Below are 19,036 nucleotides of genomic sequence, written 5' to 3' on the forward strand. Positions count from 1 at the left end.
TGGCTCTTCCTAAGTTAGTCAGCATATCCGTCATATCCATGTGTAAATAAGGATCCACGATCTACATGTTGAAAATGTGGCTCTTCCTAAGTTAGTCAGCATATCCGTCATATCCATGTGTAAATTTGGATCCACGATCTACATGTTGAAAATGTGGCACTCACCGGGTCGGTCAGCACATCCGTCATATCCATGTGTAAATAAGGATCCACGATATACAGGTTGAAAATGTGGCTCTTCCTAAGTTAGTCAGCATATTCGTCATATCCATGTGTAAATAAGGATCCATGATCTACATGTTGAAAATGTGGCACTCACCGGGTCGGTCAGCACATCCGTCATATCCATGTGTAAATAAGGATCCACGATATACAGGTTGAAAATGTGGCTCTTCCTAAGTTAGTCAGCATATCCGTCATATCCATGTGTAAATAAGGATCCACGATCTACATGTTGAAAATGTGGCCCTCACCGGTTCGGTCAGCACATCTGTCATATCCATGTGTAAATAAGGATCCACGATGTACATGTGGAAAATGTGGCACTCACCGGGTAGGTCAGCATATCCGTCATATCCATGTGTAAATAAGGATCCACGATCTACATGTTGAAAATTTGGCACTCACCGGTTCGGTCAGCATAACCGTCATATCCATGTGTAAATAAGGATCCATGATATACAGGTTGAAAATGTGGCTCTTCCTAAGTTAGTCAGCATATCCGTCATATCCATGTGTAAATTTGGATCCACGATCTACATGTTGAAAATGTGGCACTCACCGGGTCGGTCAGTAGGGTTAGGGTTATGGTCAGTAATGACCATATGTCAGTAGTTTTGACCATATGTCAGTAGTTTTGACCATATGTCAGTAGTTTTGACCATATGTCAGTAGTAATGACCATATGTCAATAGTTTTGGGCGTAATGACAAATTACAAAATTTCACTGTGAAATTCTGGGTAGGGTTAGGGTTGGGGTTAATGAGGAAATTCGTAATTTCAATGTTGAAATTCTGGGTAGGGTTAGGGTTAAGATTAGTTTTGGGCGTAATGACAAATTACAAAATTTCACTGTGAAATTCTGGGTAGGGTTAGGGTTGGGGTTAATGAGGAAATTCGTAATTTCAATGTTGAAATTCTGGGTAGGGTTAGGGTTATGGTCAGTAATGACCATATGTCAGTAGTTTTGGCCATATGTCAGTAGTTTTGGCCATATGTCAGTAGTTTTGACCATATGTCAGTAGTAATGACCAAATGTCAGTAGTTTTGGGCGTAATGACAAATTACAAAATTTCACTGTGAAATTCTGGGTAGGGTTAGGGTTGGGGTTAATGAGGAAATTCGTAATTTCAATGTTGAAATTCTGGGTAGGGTTAGGGTTATGATTAGTTTTGGGCGTAATGACAAATTACAAAATTTCACTGTGAAATTCTGGGTAGGGTTAGGGTTGGGGTTAATGAGGAAATTCGTAATTTCAATGTTGAAATTCTGGGTAGGGTTAGGGTTATGGTCAGTAATGACCATATGTCAGTAGTTTTGGCCATATGTCAGTAGTTTTGGCCATATGTCAGTAGTTTTGACCATATGTCAGTAGTAATGACCAAATGTCAGTAGTTTTGGGCGTAATGACAAATTACAAAATTTCACTGTGAAATTCTGGGTAGGGTTAGGGTTGGGGTTAATGAGGAAATTCGTAATTTCAATGTTGAAATTCTGGGTAGGGTTAGGGTTATGATTAGTTTTGGGCGTAATGACAAATTACAAAATTTCACTGTGAAATTCTGGGTAGGGTTAGGGTTGGGGTTAATGAGGAAATTCGTAATTTCAATGTTGAAATTCTGGGTAGGGTTAGGGTTATGATTAGTTTTGGGCGTAATGACAAATTACAAAATTTCACTGTGAAATTCTGGGTAGGGTTAGGGTTGGGGTTAATGAGGAAATTCGTAATTTCAATGTTGAAATTCTGGGTAGGGTTAGGGTTATGGTCAGTAATGACCATATGTCAGTAGTTTTGGCCATATGTCAGTAGTTTTGGCCATATGTCAGTAGTTTTGACCATATGTCAGTAGTAATGACCAAATGTCAGTAGTTTTGGGCGTAATGACAAATTACAAAATTTCACTGTGAAATTCTGGGTAGGGTTAGGGTTGGGGTTAATGAGGAAATTCGTAATTTCAATGTTGAAATTCTGGGTAGGGTTAGGGTTATGATTAGTTTTGGGCGTAATGACAAATTACAAAATTTCACTGTGAAATTCTGGGTAGGGTTAGGGTTGGGGTTAATGAGGAAATTCGTAATTTCAATGTTGAAATTCTGGGTAGGGTTAGGGTTATGGTCAGTAATGACCATATGTCAGTAGTTTTGGCCATATGTCAGTAGTTTTGGCCATATGTCAGTAGTTTTGACCATATGTCAGTAGTAATGACCAAATGTCAGTAGTTTTGGGCGTAATGACAAATTACAAAATTTCACTGTGAAATTCTGGGTAGGGTTAGGGTTGGGGTTAATGAGGAAATTCGTAATTTCAATGTTGAAATTCTGGGTAGGGTTAGGGTTATGATTAGTTTTGGGCGTAATGACAAATTACAAAATTTCACTGTGAAATTCTGGGTAGGGTTAGGGTTGGGGTTAATGAGGAAATTCGTAATTTCAATGTTGAAATTCTGGGTAGGGTTAGGGTTATGGTCAGTAATGACCATATGTCAGTAGTTTTGGCCATATGTCAGTAGTTTTGGCCATATGTCAGTAGTTTTGACCATATGTCAGTAGTTTTGACCATATGTCAGTAGTAATGACCAAATGTCAGTAGTTTTGGGCGTAATGACAAATTACAAAATTTCACTGTGAAATTCTGGGTAGGGTTAGGGTTGGGGTTAATGAGGAAATTCGTAATTTCAATGTTGAAATTCTGGGTAGGGTTAGGGTTATGATTAGTTTTGGGCGTAATGACAAATTACAAAATTTCACTGTGAAATTCTGGGTAGGGTTAGGGTTGGGGTTAATGAGGAAATTCGTAATTTCAATGTTGAAATTCTGGGTAGGGTTAGGGTTATGATTAGTTTTGGGCGTAATGACAAATTACAAAATTTCACTGTGAAATTCTGGGTAGGGTTAGGGTTGGGGTTAATGAGGAAATTCGTAATTTCAATGTTGAAATTCTGGGTAGGTTTAGGGTTATGATTAGTTTTGGGCGTAATGACAAATTACAAAATTTCACTGTGAAATTCTGGGTAGGGTTAGGGTTGGGGGTTAATGAGGAAATTCGTAATTTCAATGTTGAAATTCTGGGTAGGGTTAGTGTAATGAACAAATTTGGACTAGCTTATTCGTAATTTCACTCAGTAAATCTGAGGTTGGTTTAAAGCCTGTAATTTCACTGTGTAATGCCGTAAATGCTAATTACAAGATTTACATTTGCAAAGTCCGTAATGTGCAACTGTCCTTCAGTGTTACCAAATTTAAACATGTAAATCCTGTAAAGGAAGTGGTCTGCCACCTGGTGGCCAAACAGGGTATTTTCTCGGAAATCGAGTTACGTAATTTCCATTGAAGCGTGTAAAATGTGAATCTGGCCTCAATGAGGGTTTTCAATGTAAAGTTCCTGTTTGACACAAATAAATCCATTTTCTCACAAAAAGTCCAACTTATCCATTTTCCCAATGTTAATGAACAGTGCAATTACGTAGGGCCCCTAGTATAATCTGGACATTCCCCTAACCCCCATCCCTGCCTCGTGCCCATTGCTTCCGGGATAGGCTCCGGACCCCCCGCGACCCAGTAGGATAAGCGGTTTGGAAAATGGATGGATATCATTTATATTTACATATGATAAACAATCGTGAATACAGCAAAAAAAATCTGATGATCCACAACACCATTGACAAAAGTGGCAAGTGCAAAAATGTTTAGTACCTTTACAAAGGGCGCCCCATAAGGGTGCGCATTTCTGGCCATATGATCAGCGGAGTTTTAGAAGATGCAGGTGTGATGTTGCGGCAGTAGCTCGGGGGTCCGGGCGGTGCGCTGCCTCCCACTATGCTCCTCCCCAGGGTACAGTGGGTTAACCAGACCGTGACTAGTTGGTGTGGCGAGACGGCTCTTCAGGTATCTTCGGAATTGCGGTGTCATGTGCCTTGTAGCAAACTCCTTTATACACAGAGCCACGATTTTACTGATTTATTTGTCGAGTGGCCAGTTAATCGCAGCCTGTATTGAAAGTCCTGCTTATGTCACCCCAGCTCCCGTTTCCTGGTTTTTAGCTGCGTAGTTATGACTTGATCGAATAAATATAATTTGGTAACACGATTCATTAATGATGAACGAACATGACATTAGTACCTATGTTTGTGGTTAATGAAAACACAAGTAATAGCTTAATAGCACATTATTTATGCCCCCTGAAGTAAATTGTTGTTTTTAGGTCTGCTTGCGCTGGTGTGTCACGCCACCTAGCGCCAGATAAGCCGCGTGAATCAAAAACGGTGGCAGCTTCATTATACTGTAACAACGATGTGTAGTGTCATGGAAATATATCCAGAGAATTAAAAATGATCCATAGCAGATTGACTGTGTTCCTCTATATATCTAACTGGTGATGTATATTATATATACAGGACATACAAGGCAACACTTTTGGTAGCATGCAAATGTTAAACAGTATTACTGCAAAGATTTCAAGGGATGAGCCACACACTGCAATTTACGTATAAAATGTATTTATCTTACAATGAAAGAATGATAGAGCACAACATGTGTGCTACAGATTGCAGCCAGCACCAGGTAGATATGCACACAGAATGGATGCTGCAGTGTGCCGGTCCCGGCACACGATGTGTTCCCATCCCTGTGGCACAGAAGCTTCTCGCCTCCCATCATGCCTGTCCTCACGGCCACCATGGGCCCACGGACGCCACCATAAATAAATGTTGGTTGTTCTCTCTCACGGTGTTTAAGGCATCAAAATGACTCTGAGCCGCCAGTCGGCGCATCCTCAGGGAAGCGGACGGCGCGTATTTGGGCTTTGTCGCATTGCTGAGCTCTGCAGGGTCACTGCACCATATCGTACAGGGGCTACTTGACCCTCATCTCATCAGAACTGAACATGGAAAACCAGAATTCGGGGTAAAAAGACCATTTACATCGGGATGTTGGATGGGAGCTTCTGTGCCAGAGTTTACAAGTCACATGGGAAAATGCACCTGAACATCTCCACTGGTGTTCATACAATGTGTTACTTCCCAAGACAGTAAACTCTGTACAATCACTTCTTTAGTTTTTCTGCTTATTTCACCTGAACTCTAGAAATAATATAGAGGTAACAAATAAAGGAGCACAAAATGCAGCAGTCTGTGGCTGTCATCCAGTCAGGAGTTTCAGGAACCGGCGTGGGTGACCAATAACACTGCGATGAGGGCCATCAGTGGGACAGGAGCAGATTATCAGCTGCCATTGTTTTATTTCCTCTCCTTCCCCACCACCACCCTCTTTGACTTCAAAAGAACCAATGAGACAGCACAGGAAGTGACATCAAAGGACCAAATTGGGAAATAAACCCACAGCGGTACCACAGTTCTTGATGAGCTGCCATGCAATTTACCAGTGTGGTCAATGTGACAAAAGCAGGAGAGCGTGCCAAGGCAACCGGTCTCAGAAGAATGTGGACATGGCAGCGCCCGGCCCAGCCTGGCACACGGCGGGAGTTTGGTTATGGAGACAGAGGCAGAGGGAGAATGCCTCTTAGGCCAGCACCTGAGCACCGGGGGAATGTCAGCGACGGTCTCTGGGGCCGCCAAGGCACAGTCTGACAGCAGGGGAGTCCCCAAGACTGCCCCCCCCCCCAGCGTCTGGCCTCCAACAGGATCCAAAGCTTTCATATATAGATATACTTTGTCTTTTCTTACTTTCAAAGAGAACAGTTAGGAAAAATATAATACAAAATTTAATACAGGAAATATATGCTGCACTTCTTAAAACTGCTTTATCTAATAGGATTTCTGTATACTTGATTTTGTTAGTTTGTCTTTTTAGAAGACCTTCCTGGACAGGCTGGTCATTTACAAGGATAAGCTGGTCACACTAAGCAGGTACTGCACAGCACTGGAGGGGCAGTGGCGCCACCTGCAGCCAGTGGAGAGCCAGTGTGACCCTGTGCAGGTGGCCCAGAAGCCCCTCTGATTCAAGAAAGTAGCATGTTTAGCTGTATGCATGTCAAGGCTGTTTTGTGTAAAACACAGGACATGTCAGTGTCATTTGCACATGCATACAACACACACATACAGGCAAACACACAGATACACACGACAGACACATACAGGCAAACACACAGATACACACGACAAACACATACAGGCAAACACCCAGATACACACGACAGACACATACAGGCAAACACACAGATACACACGACAGACATATACAGGCAAACACCCAGATACACACGACAGACACATACAGGCAAACACACAGATACACACGACAGACATATACAGGCAAACACACAGATACGCACGACAGACACATACAGGCAAACACAGATACACACACACAAACCACATCTAGGCCTGAGTTCATCTCTGCCAGGAATCACGCCTGTACTGCCTGTACTGCGCAGGGTAGACCTCAGATGGGGGGGGACAGAGATGTGTTCCCCAGCCAGACTCTCCCCACCTGTCTGTCTTATTGATGCTACATCAGGCTACAGCTGGACATTTGTTTTAATCCTGGGCAGCAGGTAGAGCTGCCTCAGTTCAGATGCACCGTTTTTGTTTATAAGCTCCAGTTAAAGCTACAGTTGGAATGTTTGGCTCAGTTGAGCGTCATGTGACCATTTCTAATGATACACTTTTGTCATGTGGGTCAGGCGAGAGTGAGCAGCTTACTAACAATTGGCAGGCGTGACTAGAATCAGCCAAAGACTCTTATCAGTCTCGTCAGGTCTCTCCACTGTGATCTTACAAATACATAAGTTTTATACTGTAAAGCGCACACGCACACACGCACACACACACACACACACACACACACACATACATACACACACACATACATACATACATACATACATACATACATGGTCCTCTCCGGCTACTCGAACCCATACACAGCAGTAAATGAGCTGTGAGCTGCTTTCCTACTGGAGGCTGCAGGGACCCCATGGCACGCAGTGAGGGGGCCACGGGCCCCACGTGGGAGTGTGCCGAGCAGCACTGGGGCCAGGAAGGTGCTGGTCCGGGCTGTCCGGGCTGAAGGAATGATGTTTCGCAGACAGGCTTGATGGGGGCAGGGTCCGGGCAATGTGGGGGCAGTCAGAGGCAGTGCTGCAGTCTGTGAGGATGTGTGTAGCTGCCGTCCTGGGAGCCGTAGCGATCATCTCCATCACTCACGCTGCCCACACTGTCCAGCTCAGCCGGTGCAAACTCCAGGCCCTCGATGTCCACCTCTGCACACACACACACACGCACGCGTGCGGGAGCGCACACACACACACACACACACACACACACACACACACACACAAAGAGCAGTGAGCGAGGTCCTCTTTGACGCCTGACTCACTGGAAACATGTGTCTCTTCTTCCTCAGACTGGCTTTAGCACCCAGAAATGCCCCCCCCCCACCCCCCCGCACAGGTCTCGATCGCTATGATCAATGTGAAGCTCTTTTGAAGGCCTTGTTTTAGAATCTTGAAATACTGTGTGCTCCACGTCCCTGTCACATGGGACAGGAACGTGCCCGCACCTTGCTCGGAGTCCGTGGAGATGGTGGAGCCCATGCTGTCCGTGCGGACGCGCTCCAGGCCGGAGACGGAGAGCTGCTCCAGGCGTCGTTTGAGGTAGCGGTGCTCGCGTTGAAGGGCCTCCTTCACATTCACAGCCTTGCGGTCCTGCTCTTCCAGCTTCTGTGGGAGACGAACAGGATAGTGAGATCTGGCAGGAAGCCGAGAAAAGGTATAAACACTAATAACTGTAACGTAAATGACGAATGCTATATACCCGCCAATAAATCTAAGATAAATGATGAATGGTATATACCCACCAATAAATCTAAGATAAATGATGAATAGTATATACCCACCAATAAATCTAAGATAAATGATGAATGGTATATACCCACCAATAAATCTAAGATAAATGATGAATGGTATATACACACCAATACACCAAAGGTACACGATGAACGGTATATATGCCAATAAAGCCCAAAAGATGGCACCCTGGGCAATTTCCCCTGTTGTCTTTGCCAGGATCCACCCCTGGCAAGGACAAGATACCAGTGCTTCTGCCTGCTGTTTAGCTGACAGCTCGCCAGTGTTTGAAATGCCCAATGACGACACACATTAGAAATCTTGTTTCCTTTCACAATTGGGATAGTTAGCCAATCAGTTATGGCATGTGGGGTGACAACATGCATTTCCCCATTGTGAGTGTAGTAAATTGCTGGAGGTTAGTCAAGTGTGCCCCCCACAAACACACCCTCACTTCTAGGGTTGGGACGAGACCCTTCAGTGTGGACCCTGTGCACATGCTGGTGCTGACAACCAGCTCACATGGTGATTTAATACGGACAGAAGTCATTTTTTTTAAGAATACATAGTTAGGTTATTACCACTAAGGCTAATTTGCTGCAATAGTCTAAAAAGGCCAAAATATCTTTTCTTTTTCCATATTTACCCAAAAGCCAAATGAAATATCATACTTTTCCATACTGTGTAGGGATCCTGCATCAGAAAGGCAGCAAAGCACAGCTTCAGACGCCTGTGCGGATGCTGCTCTGTGTGGCCATGCACAGGGTGCCCTCACATCCAGGGTAAAACCTCACATGTGACCCACAAGGGTGGTACCTTGATGTGCACCCTGGCCTTCTTCAGCAGGCTCAGCGTGGTGTGCCTGCTGCTCTCTGGGCCCAGGGGCACCAGCTGCTTCAGCTCCTCCAGGTACAGCCGCAGCTTGGCTCGCCTATAATGTGACAAGGCCGCATGAGTGCGGGCAATCTCTGTGCTCATACACACGTGCAGGAACGCGTGTGCGAGAGAAGGAAGCACACAGCCTGGACCTCGGCCCTGTAGCTTACAGCCTAAACAGCAGCACTGCACGCCGATGAGGCTGGCCGAGAGCCTGAAGAAAGACAATGCAGGATTTCAGGCTTGCAGTGAGCTCTTTATGAAGCTCCTCTTTTTAACCCTGCTTCCCCCATGGCACCAGGCCCCCCTCTCTCACTGGACACTGAACGCACAGAAAGTAACACAGGCAAATTTGCAAACACAGAGTAAGTCCACACAGCCTCCTTGATCTGGGCCGGGGTCACCGAGCCACTTCCTGCAGCTTTAATGATCGATCTAGATGCACAGGCTGCAAAAGGGGTTACAGCTGACAGCAAACTCTTATATATATATATATCACCTTTTATAACAGTACGAAAGGGCAGCAATCATGGCACCACTCAGCCAAAAGAATGCAGTGTGATACCAGCCAGTGGAAAACTAATCCCTGATCAGTACACTGTGTGCTCACCACAGGCTGCTGTATAAGGACGGGGGGGGGGGGCATTCAGACCAAATCTACTCAACCCTGTTCAATACACTGGATGATCACCACACGGGGCTGTACAGAGACAGGGGGCATTCAGACTAGGGCTGTGTGATATGACCAAAATGCATCCTTCCATTTCCTGAAACCACTTATCCTATTCAGGGTTGTGGGGAATCACCAAAATCTCATCCCAATACAAGTAATCTCATATCCCAGTAACGATATATATCACGGCTGCACCTCATAGTTATGGATTTATTTTATGGATCAGCAGTGGTAGGTTTTCAACAAAAATCCGCAAATAAAAAGGAGCGAGGTCACAAATGTAATGTGATCCACAAATAGGCGGGCAGTGGTGGCTTAATGATTAGGGAAGTGCATTTGCAACTGAAAGATTGCTGGTTTGCATCCCCGACCAGCAAGGCACCACTGAGGTACCCTGAGCAAGGTACCGCCCCCAAGCACTGCTCCCTGGCCGCTGAATTAGCTGCCCCCTGCTATGTCATGATGTCACATATGGGTTAGATGCAGAGGACACATTTTGCTGTTGTGCAGCGGTGTGTCAACAATGACCACTGATCACCAAATTCTAAATAAATATGAAGTGACCAACAAAGACACATCCCTGTTCATGTATACAAATCGCTCCATATTTTTGTGGATATGATTTTACAAAACACAAAAATACATATTCATCAATAGATTTTTCTCTACAGATCAGCTGCGGTATACGGAGCCCCTAAGAGGTCAGGGTGGAAAAATATTTTTGAGATAGTCTTGAGTTTTCTAACAATATTTTCCCGTTACTAATAACTGTACTGTGTCTGTTTAAAGTACAAAAATAGAATTAATGGACTAATAAGTACAAACCTAAACAATACAGACATGTCCGTTTAAATGTGCTTTAAGCATTAACCTATAGGGGACAATGCACGCTATGTAACCTTCATATGTTTTTATATGTATTTATTAATAATTGCACTGTGCCCATTCACCGCTAGTGGTTGTAATGAAGACAGCTGGGCTATTGAAGGTGAAGTGCGCACCCCAATATTGAAATATTTATTTAAATTCACCCATAAAGAAATCTGGAAAACCAAGGGGTGTCACTTGCTATTGTTGAAAGATGTTACAGCCAGAAACTGAATATAAAGCTGCCTTTTCTGCAGTCATAGTTAGGGTTTAAACCCGAACCCACTTTTGGGTACCCTAGTATTTTCACTTGATGATTTATATAGGGATATGCAGATCTATACTGAAATATTCCATAACGGGGGTTCAAGTTTAAACCTGAAGTCCAACACTGCGGTAAAGTTTGCTCTATATGCACTTTTCCGGTTGTAATATCTTTTAGTGTTTGTAACACGTTTCAGTGTTTGTATGTGTGCACTTAAAAAGTCCAGCAGTCTTGCTTAGTCACTGGTAGTGAATGGAATGCAATTATTAATAAATATTTATAAAACACATTAATATTAAAGTTACAATGTATCCCCCATAGTTTCATGCTTAAAAGCACACTTTACAGGACAGGTTCATTCATGCAGTCATGTTGCAGCAATGAATAACACACAGTAATGTGTTTTTAAGACGACAGTACATGAACACACACTGGGGAATGTATTAACAGCTTTTTTTAAGTATTAACAGGATTATATACAATAAAAAAATTTAAATAAATAAATAAAATCTATGTAACTGACATGGGCAAGATTACGTCATTAAAGATTCTGAAGGTCAGCTTTGACTGATTTTCGGCTAATTTTCCAATATGCTTTAATGTTAATGCAGAGAATGATGCCTGATATAAGCAGGACAGGCCACTCGTGGCTCGGTGGGATTCTGTGCAGAGTTCAATTTCTTTTTTCATAGCACATTTTCAGGTTGTGTTTTAAATGAAAGACAAACCATTTCACTTGCTGACAGGTGGCTGTGGGGTGGGGGGGCGGCCTGGGGGAGGGGGGGGGGAATCTGGCTTAGGGCATGCCTGCCAGCTTCAGAACGTCAACGCCACACTGCATTCCAGAAGAAGTCATATGAAACACGGTGACCCCGAGAGCAGCGAGGCAGTAAGAGCTCCGTCCGTCACAGGAAGCTCTGGCAGCCCAGCGCGGAGGGGGGCGTGACCCGTGTGGCCATCACTCTGCAGCTGCTCATTGTACAAAGCGCACAGCAGAGAGGAGGAGGACAAGGCAGACACAGGGTTAGGCTCATGCACAGCAGAGAGGAGGAGGACAAGGCAGAGACAGGGTTAGGCTCATGCACAGCGGCGGGGCACACGGGTCGTCTTGTACCTGCAACTCCTATCACAGGAAGCACAAAAATGTGTAAATGACTCTTACAGGCCTCAGCATCCCTGTGGCCTGTACTACGAAGCGGGGTTACTGATTTATTGGGGTAACTTGTCGGGTTTAAGATACCAGTTTAAATGGACTTCATATATATATATATATATATATTCAGCCCTGACTACCTTAAAGTACAGTGATTTTCCATTGGCACTGCACAGTGTTACAGTGCAGTTTGTACAGAATAGTTTTACATCTTGCAAAAAAAAAAAAAAAACATCTGCCATTTCAATCTCAACGATGGCAGCAGCAATAACCGCCTCAAGCCCCACCCTGAAGCCCACCGAGAACTCCTCTGGATGAAGCTGAACTCTGCCTCTTCCCACACGGGCTCTCTAAACCCACCCTATGGCGATCAAGGTGTTCATAACTACAGATCTGTAAGCAACCTGCTTGCATGAGGGCAAGACAGCAGGAAGCTGCTCTGTCCTGCTGAGTCAGCACGCATCATAAGCGGGGGGGCAGTGGGGAACGAAAGAGCCCTTTAAAGAGGCCTGTGGTTTCCAGGCTCAGCACCAAAGCGACAATCCGCCAGCTGACCAAAACCACTAAGCATATATATGCAGATTCACTGCAGCAAAACCAACATCCGCTGCCTCATGAGCACCGCAGTGCACATGGTGGAGTGACAGCGGCCTGTTTCCACGGCCGCCAGCCGGGACCCCATGTCTGAGGGAAATGGCTCGTGTGGCAGATCGATAATAAAATCAAACTCTCTTACGGAACAAGAAAATAACGTTTAAACACAGTATATATCCAAGAATGACAGAAAGTCACTTAAAGAACTTGCAGATACATCAGCAATGGGGTACCTGTGATTAGGCAGAAACTGGGCTCCTCCGATACAATAACAGCATGCCTTCATCTGGAGACTAAAAACAGCCCAAGACCTCAAGTTTAAACACGACCACTGGCAGGCAGCTGCTGCAGACAAAAGCAGGGCGGCGAAGAAGTTCAGGCAGGTACCAGCATTAAGCCTCATTCCTGTCCACAAGGGAGCAGCCTGACTGGCCTCCTGCCTGCGGCCTGACTGCACTCCTGCCTGACTGCCCTCCTGCCTGCTGCTAGACAGTGCTCCTGCCTGCGCTCCTGACAGCAGCCTGACTGCCCTCCTGCCTGCTGCTAGACAGTGCTCCTGCCTGCGCTCCAGACAGCGGCTTGACTGCACTCCTTACAGTGCTCCTTCCTGCACTCCTGCTAGACAGTGCACCTGCCTTTGCTCCTGACAATGGCCTGACTGCACTCCTCACAATACTCCTGCCTGCTGCTAGACAGTGCTCCTGTCTGTGCTCCAGACAGCGGCTTGACTGCACTCCTTACAGTGCTCCTTCCTGCACTCCTGCTAGACAGTGCTCCTGCCTGTGCTCCTGACAACGGCCTGACTATGCTCCTCACAGTGCTTCTGCCTGCGCTCCTGTCAGCACTCCACACAATGCTCCTGCCCTCCTGCCTGCTGTTAGACAGTACTCCTGACAGTGGCCTGACTGAGCACCTCACAGTACTCCTGACTGCACTCTTGATTACATCCTGACTGCACTCCCAATCTGCACAGTCCTGCAGGCATTTCTCACGGCAACCTGTCTGGGAAGCAGCCTTTAGACGGACGTCTGACTTTACGTTCAAGAAAAGTCTGTTTTAGACACATGAAAGGAATAATCTGCCAGTTTGAAATTGACAATACTGTTGAATGACCAGTGCAAATGGCAGACTACGTATAAGTTTTACAAGTGAAACCTAAAAGCTCAGGGGTTTCACTATTGCTCAGAGGAACTGCACGCATCACGCACTGCATGATGAAGTTACTGATGTGCTTGTTTACTCTCACACCATCCTGCAGCCAGACCAGCAACACTGCTCCTGCGCCTCCCAGCACAGTCAAGGGTTAACAGAGGGGTCCACATGCAAGGAGAAGCCCGCGCCAGAACACAGGAGGTCGAGCCGGCGCCAGCTCTCTCAAGGCTCTGGGACATGTCTCAGCACGTTTCATTTGAGGATATAGCAGTCAGTTAATCCTCAGCAAGTGAATAACAAACCACACTTTCCAGTGACGTGCGGTATGTCACACAGACAGTGAGAATAACACACAGGCACACTGACCGTCACTTACAAGGCAAAAAAAGCCTGTTCTGCATAATCTGGTTCTGCTGGTAAGTACAATTTCTCTTACCCTATGCTGGCTCTTATATTTGACCAGTACAGTACATGAGTCACGTGCATATTTTGGTCAGACTCGTGGGAACTTATCTGAATTATCATGTTCTGCAATGTCCTTTTCAGGCACTGGCATGACCGAAAACAATGTCTTACAAAGCAGAAATATCCTGGGTATCACATTCAAAAGAATTTACCTTCCAGTACTTTCTCCAAGGAAATTTCTCAATATACAGTGCAGGATGAGACCTTTTGGGGGAATTGGAATAACCCCAGAAATACTGTGAGAATAGTGTGGTTAAAGCAGGCAGTTTAAACTTTGGTTGGGTGGAGTTCGGCTGTAAAACATCACATGGGCAGCATGCGGTGTGGGGCCACAATGATCGCACGTTCACAGGGAGCACCCAAGCCGCCAATCAGATGGGGGAGGGGTTTGGGCAGGAGGCGGTATGGCCCCGCTGGCGAGGGTATATCAGGGGTGTTTATGACAGGTGCAGAGCGGTGCCGTGGGACAGTCTGCATACCTGTGCTTCTCCAGCTCATTGTGCGACGACCTGAAGGAAGAAAGAGACACAGAATGCATGTTAAAGTTCATCTGCCGTAAAACACGCCACCCGCTTCCCTGAAAATAAGAGCTAACATCAGCAGAGAGCCACAGCTTGGGAGCTGACAGAACAACTGTACACCACCTCTCTGCAGATCCGCTGCAAATTCAAAACTGAGAATCCCTTACATCCCTTAACATGGCCTGGAAGTGTCATGCGTTCCCCTGGCCTCTATCCAGCATATTTGGCCAACTTGTCATATTTTTTAAAACTGTATTGTATGCAACACTAGAAATCCAAAATGAGACAGCAGTGAGTGACAGATGAGGTCTCATGACTAAACACGGGTAAGCAGTGTGTGGCTCAGCAGGTTATGATGCTGTGCCTGTGACCGGAAGGCTACCGGTTCATATCCCAGGGTCAGCAGAACCATATCTTTCTCAAATTATGTATAAAAGGGTCGGTCTGCGGGGGCGGCATGGTGGTGCAGTGGTTAGCACTGTTGCCTCACACCTCTGGGACCCGGGTTCGAATCTCCGCCTGGGTCACATGTGTGCGGAGTTTGCATGTTCTCCCCATGTCGTCGTGGGGTTTCCTCCGGGTACTCCGGTTTCCCCCCACAGTCCAAAAACATGCTGAGGCTAATTGGACTTGCTAAATTGCCCGTAGGAATGCATGTGAGAGTGAATGGTGTGTGAGTGTGCCCTGCGATGGGCTGGCCCCCCATCCTGGGTTGTTCCCAGCCTCGTGCCCATTGCTTCCGGGATAGGCTCCGGACCCCCCGCGACCCAATAGGATAAGCGGTTTGGAAAATGGATGGATGGATGGATGGGTCGGTCTGCTAGCGATTAGCATCTTACTTGCTAGTTAGCCAGTCCAATGGGAAGCCAAGGCAGTTTCCATATTGCATGCTAAGCAGCTAACCTGCCGAAGTGTTGACTAAAATGTCCTCATATACTCTGCAGTTAACATGCTAACCAGACACTGGATAGCAAGGTAAAAGGTTATATAATTTTTGTTAGACAAAGCAGTACCAAGCCAATTGGGGAAGAGGGCAGTTCCACCGGAAAGCGTCTGCGTCCGGTGACGGGGCCAGGCACAGTGACGGTACCAAACACGCACGTACCTAGTGCTCTGGGTCTTCCTCGACAGGGGCGAATCCTTCGCTTTCTTCCCGGGGAAGCCGCTGTCGTACGGCAGAACGGACGCGTAGCCGTGCTCTGCTTCTGGTGACAAAGCGGATAAAGCTGCTTTTAGACCGACGGCCCGGCCGTAGTGACACTGGGTTTCAGGCCGGGAATCTCATACCCCTGTATAACGGTAGAAAAGCCAGCGTACCGTGGTATAGAACACCGAGTACGAAGCCCCGGCTGTGATGGTATGAAAAGCACGATAACCCGGGAGAAGTGCACGGCAGGGTTGCACGCCCACCACCCCGAACAGCCCCAGTCCATCCCAGTCCCAGCGCACCGTCGATTCGGGAGTGTGGCCGGGCCAAAGCCCCCGTCAATCGTGCCGTCCGACCGGATTCAGACGACGGTGACACGGAGGGTTTAAAGTTTTTACCTCGGTCTCTCCTCTCTAGATACTGCGCCGCTTCCAGGAGGATCGACAGAGAATTCAGCTCCATCCTCGGATTCCTCTGGGTGACAAGCTGACGATGCGAATAGCGAATCCCGAATTTATAACGATCTGTTCGGAAAGGCAGACGAACTGCGCGATTTCCAGTATTATGGGGCTCTCCGTGCTGAATCTGCGGGACCTCCAGCCAAGTCCATGTCAACTGTACAGCTTCGAGTTCCAGACAGACGGCTTCCGAAACCAATGAAGAGCAAGAGCTACGTTGGCAGGCCCGAGATTTCAGCCAATAGCCTGCTGGCATATATGTGTTTTTAGGGAACATGCTGATACAGTGTGTGCCCTGATTGGTTTGACCCATAGCAGTAACGATTTAGAAGCAGGCCCTAGCAACAGCGCATATGACCCAGCCTGGTAATCGCTCATTGGTTTGTAGAGACGTTCTTTTGTCGCCGATTGGATAACGGAGATGTAGTGGGCGCGGCTTTCCTCCTAGCATTTGGTCACGGAACGCCAAGACGGAGAAGGAAGCTGTTGGTTTTTAGTGTGGTTGGTCGTCCAAGGGTGTAGTGTTTGTCTGCCTTCTCCGTCTTTACCACGTATATAAAGCGCCCCCCTCTGTGTGTATTTATACTAAGAACACTTGAACCGTGCTCGTATTTACTAATACGCCGTAAGTCAAAACTGAAACATTGAAAGTAACATTCTTGCCTGTGTTTGTTCCTAATGCAGCATTGTGGATAAAAGATACCACAGCAAGCCCTGCGTGAGTTATATAGGATGTTTTAATATATTCCACATACCGAAAATTATGTGTCTCCTAGATATATTATTCACAACAATCAAGCTTTAGGTAAGTGCAATGGTTCAGACAATGTCGAATTGCCAGGAGGTAAGGAGAGGCATGGATGAAATAGAATAACTTTTATTTTCATTGTACAGCATACAATGAACTTTAAAAACGGAAACTCTCAGCAGGCAGGTTGTGTGGCAGGACCAGTTGTTCTGTAAAGTAATGGTTCTCACCGCGACCCAGTTTTTACCATGCCCGCCCTGTTGTGACCCTATATGAAGTATAGCCATAAATTAATGCTATGATAAAACACCCACTGCACTTTGCAATTTACGTCATTAAATGCGCGAATCTGATTGGATGTGCCAGTGAATTTTAAATTAAGCATCTGTGGTTTGGCTTCTTAGATTTTAATTGATACTTTATTGATCCCCTGTAGGGAAACTATCTTTACGCCTCCCTCAACTTGCTTTGTGGAGTAAGTTGACTGCGAAGGAGCTTGGGGTCTTGCTCAAGGAGCCGCAGATGTGCTGAGGCTGAGTTCGAACCTGCGACCTTCTGATTACAAGGACACAGGCTTAGCCCACTGAGCCTCACGCTCAAAACAGAACTGCTGTACAGTACACAATACTGTCTACAGTATTTGAAATGAGTACATGTATGTGTCTTCTGGTTCATCATGGTCCAGGGGAATGACTTCTTGTATTATTCTATACTTATGTATGGCTGGCATGACAATAAAATGCCACTTGATTTGACTTGACTATTTTTGGACTAATTTCACACTTCTTTCTGTGAGCCAATACATTTGGAAGTGGTACAATCTCAAAGCATTGCTAATAGTGGCTAGGTCTTAAAAGTTTAACTGCTGCTATGTACTATGGCCCTGTGTTATTTATTTATTTATTTATTATTTTTTTAATATATCTTGTAATAAATGAGGGGCGGCATGGTGGTGCAGTGGTTAGCACTGTCGCCTCACACCTCTGGGACCCGGGTTCGAGTCTCCGCCTGGGTCACATGTGTGCGGAGTTTGCATGTTCTCCCCATGTCGTCGTGGGGTTTCCTCCGGGTACTCCGGTTTCCCCCCACAGTCCAAAAACATGCTGAGGCTAATTGGAGTTGCTGAATTGCCCGTAGGTGTGCATGTGTGAGTGAATGGTGTGTGAGTGTGCCCTGCGATGGGCTGGCCCCCCATCCTGGGTTGTTCCCTGCCTCGTGCCCATTGATTCCGGGATAGGCTCCGGGCCCCCGCGACCCAATAGGATAAGCGGTTTGGGAAATGGATGGATATCTTGTAATGTCACTGTCACTTTTCTTGCATCTTTGTGGTCTTGTCAGCTAATTTTGTTGTCCAGGCAACTGAACAATGACAATAAAAGTCTTGAACTTGAAAATCATGATTCATAAAGAGCTATCTGCAGGGATATGATTAAGGTTGGGGGCGTGTGCATCCTGGGAAGGAAAGAAGTCAGGTGAAGAGCTCTGTTTCCCAGTCATCCCCAGTCTCTCCTAAACTCCTGCACTCTCCCCCAGTCTCTCCCAATCATCCCCAGTCTCACCCAGTCATCCCCAGTCTCTCCTAAACTCCTGCACTCTCCCCCAATCTCTCCCAATCATCCCCAGTCTCTCCCAATCATCCCCAGTCTCTCCCAGTTATCCCCAGTCTCTCCCAATCATCCACAGTCTCTCCTAAACTCCTGCACTCTCCCCCAGTCTCTCCTAATCATCCCCAGTCTCACCCAGTCATCCCCAGTCTCTCCTAAACTCCTGCACTCTCTCCCAGTCTCTCCCAGTGCTAAATTACAATGAGATCCCCAGAGGTCCTTATTCCGATTCCTATTCATCTCCCTCCTACCATGCTTATGATGGAATGACCATCTTTGGAAGCAAATCCTTCGCTATTTTTTGCCTCTTAATGTTTACTCCCCCTCTAGGACAAATTCTTGCAGTATGACAGTCCCTTTAAAAAAAAAATGTGTTGAAATGTCTTGCCCTCTACATGTGTTATCTCCTTGCATGATTCTGCTAAATGCTCTCTTTTTACCAATAAGGAGAGTTCCTCCAGCAGGCTAGCCTGTTCAGCAGGCTGACGGGT

The 19,036-nt window shown here is 46.1% G+C and overlaps 1 protein-coding gene and 1 long non-coding RNA gene across 2 annotated transcripts; one reads left to right on the top strand and one right to left on the bottom strand.

The window, feature by feature from the left end:
- Positions 1 to 4,697: 4,697 nt before the first annotated feature.
- Positions 4,698 to 16,451, bottom strand: LOC125704886 (max dimerization protein 4-like). Its single transcript, XM_048971024.1, has 6 exons — positions 16,134 to 16,451; positions 15,694 to 15,793; positions 14,547 to 14,576; positions 8,839 to 8,953; positions 7,737 to 7,896; positions 4,698 to 7,437 (listed from the first exon to the last, which is right to left on the bottom strand). The coding sequence occupies exons 1-6, from the start codon at positions 16,447 to 16,449 to the stop codon at positions 7,304 to 7,306; spliced, it is 855 nt and encodes a 284-aa protein (XP_048826981.1). The 5' UTR covers positions 16,450 to 16,451; the 3' UTR covers positions 4,698 to 7,303.
- A 44-nt stretch (positions 16,452 to 16,495) lies between these two features.
- LOC125704887 (uncharacterized) lies at positions 16,496 to 17,701 on the top strand. Its single transcript, XR_007381274.1, has 2 exons — positions 16,496 to 16,998; positions 17,378 to 17,701. It is a non-coding gene; the product is annotated as an uncharacterized LOC125704887 (long non-coding RNA).
- Positions 17,702 to 19,036: the final 1,335 nt, after the last annotated feature.

This window comes from Brienomyrus brachyistius, chromosome 12 (genome assembly GCF_023856365.1).
Source record: "Brienomyrus brachyistius isolate T26 chromosome 12, BBRACH_0.4, whole genome shotgun sequence".
Classification (NCBI taxonomy): domain Eukaryota; kingdom Metazoa; phylum Chordata; class Actinopteri; order Osteoglossiformes; family Mormyridae; genus Brienomyrus; species Brienomyrus brachyistius.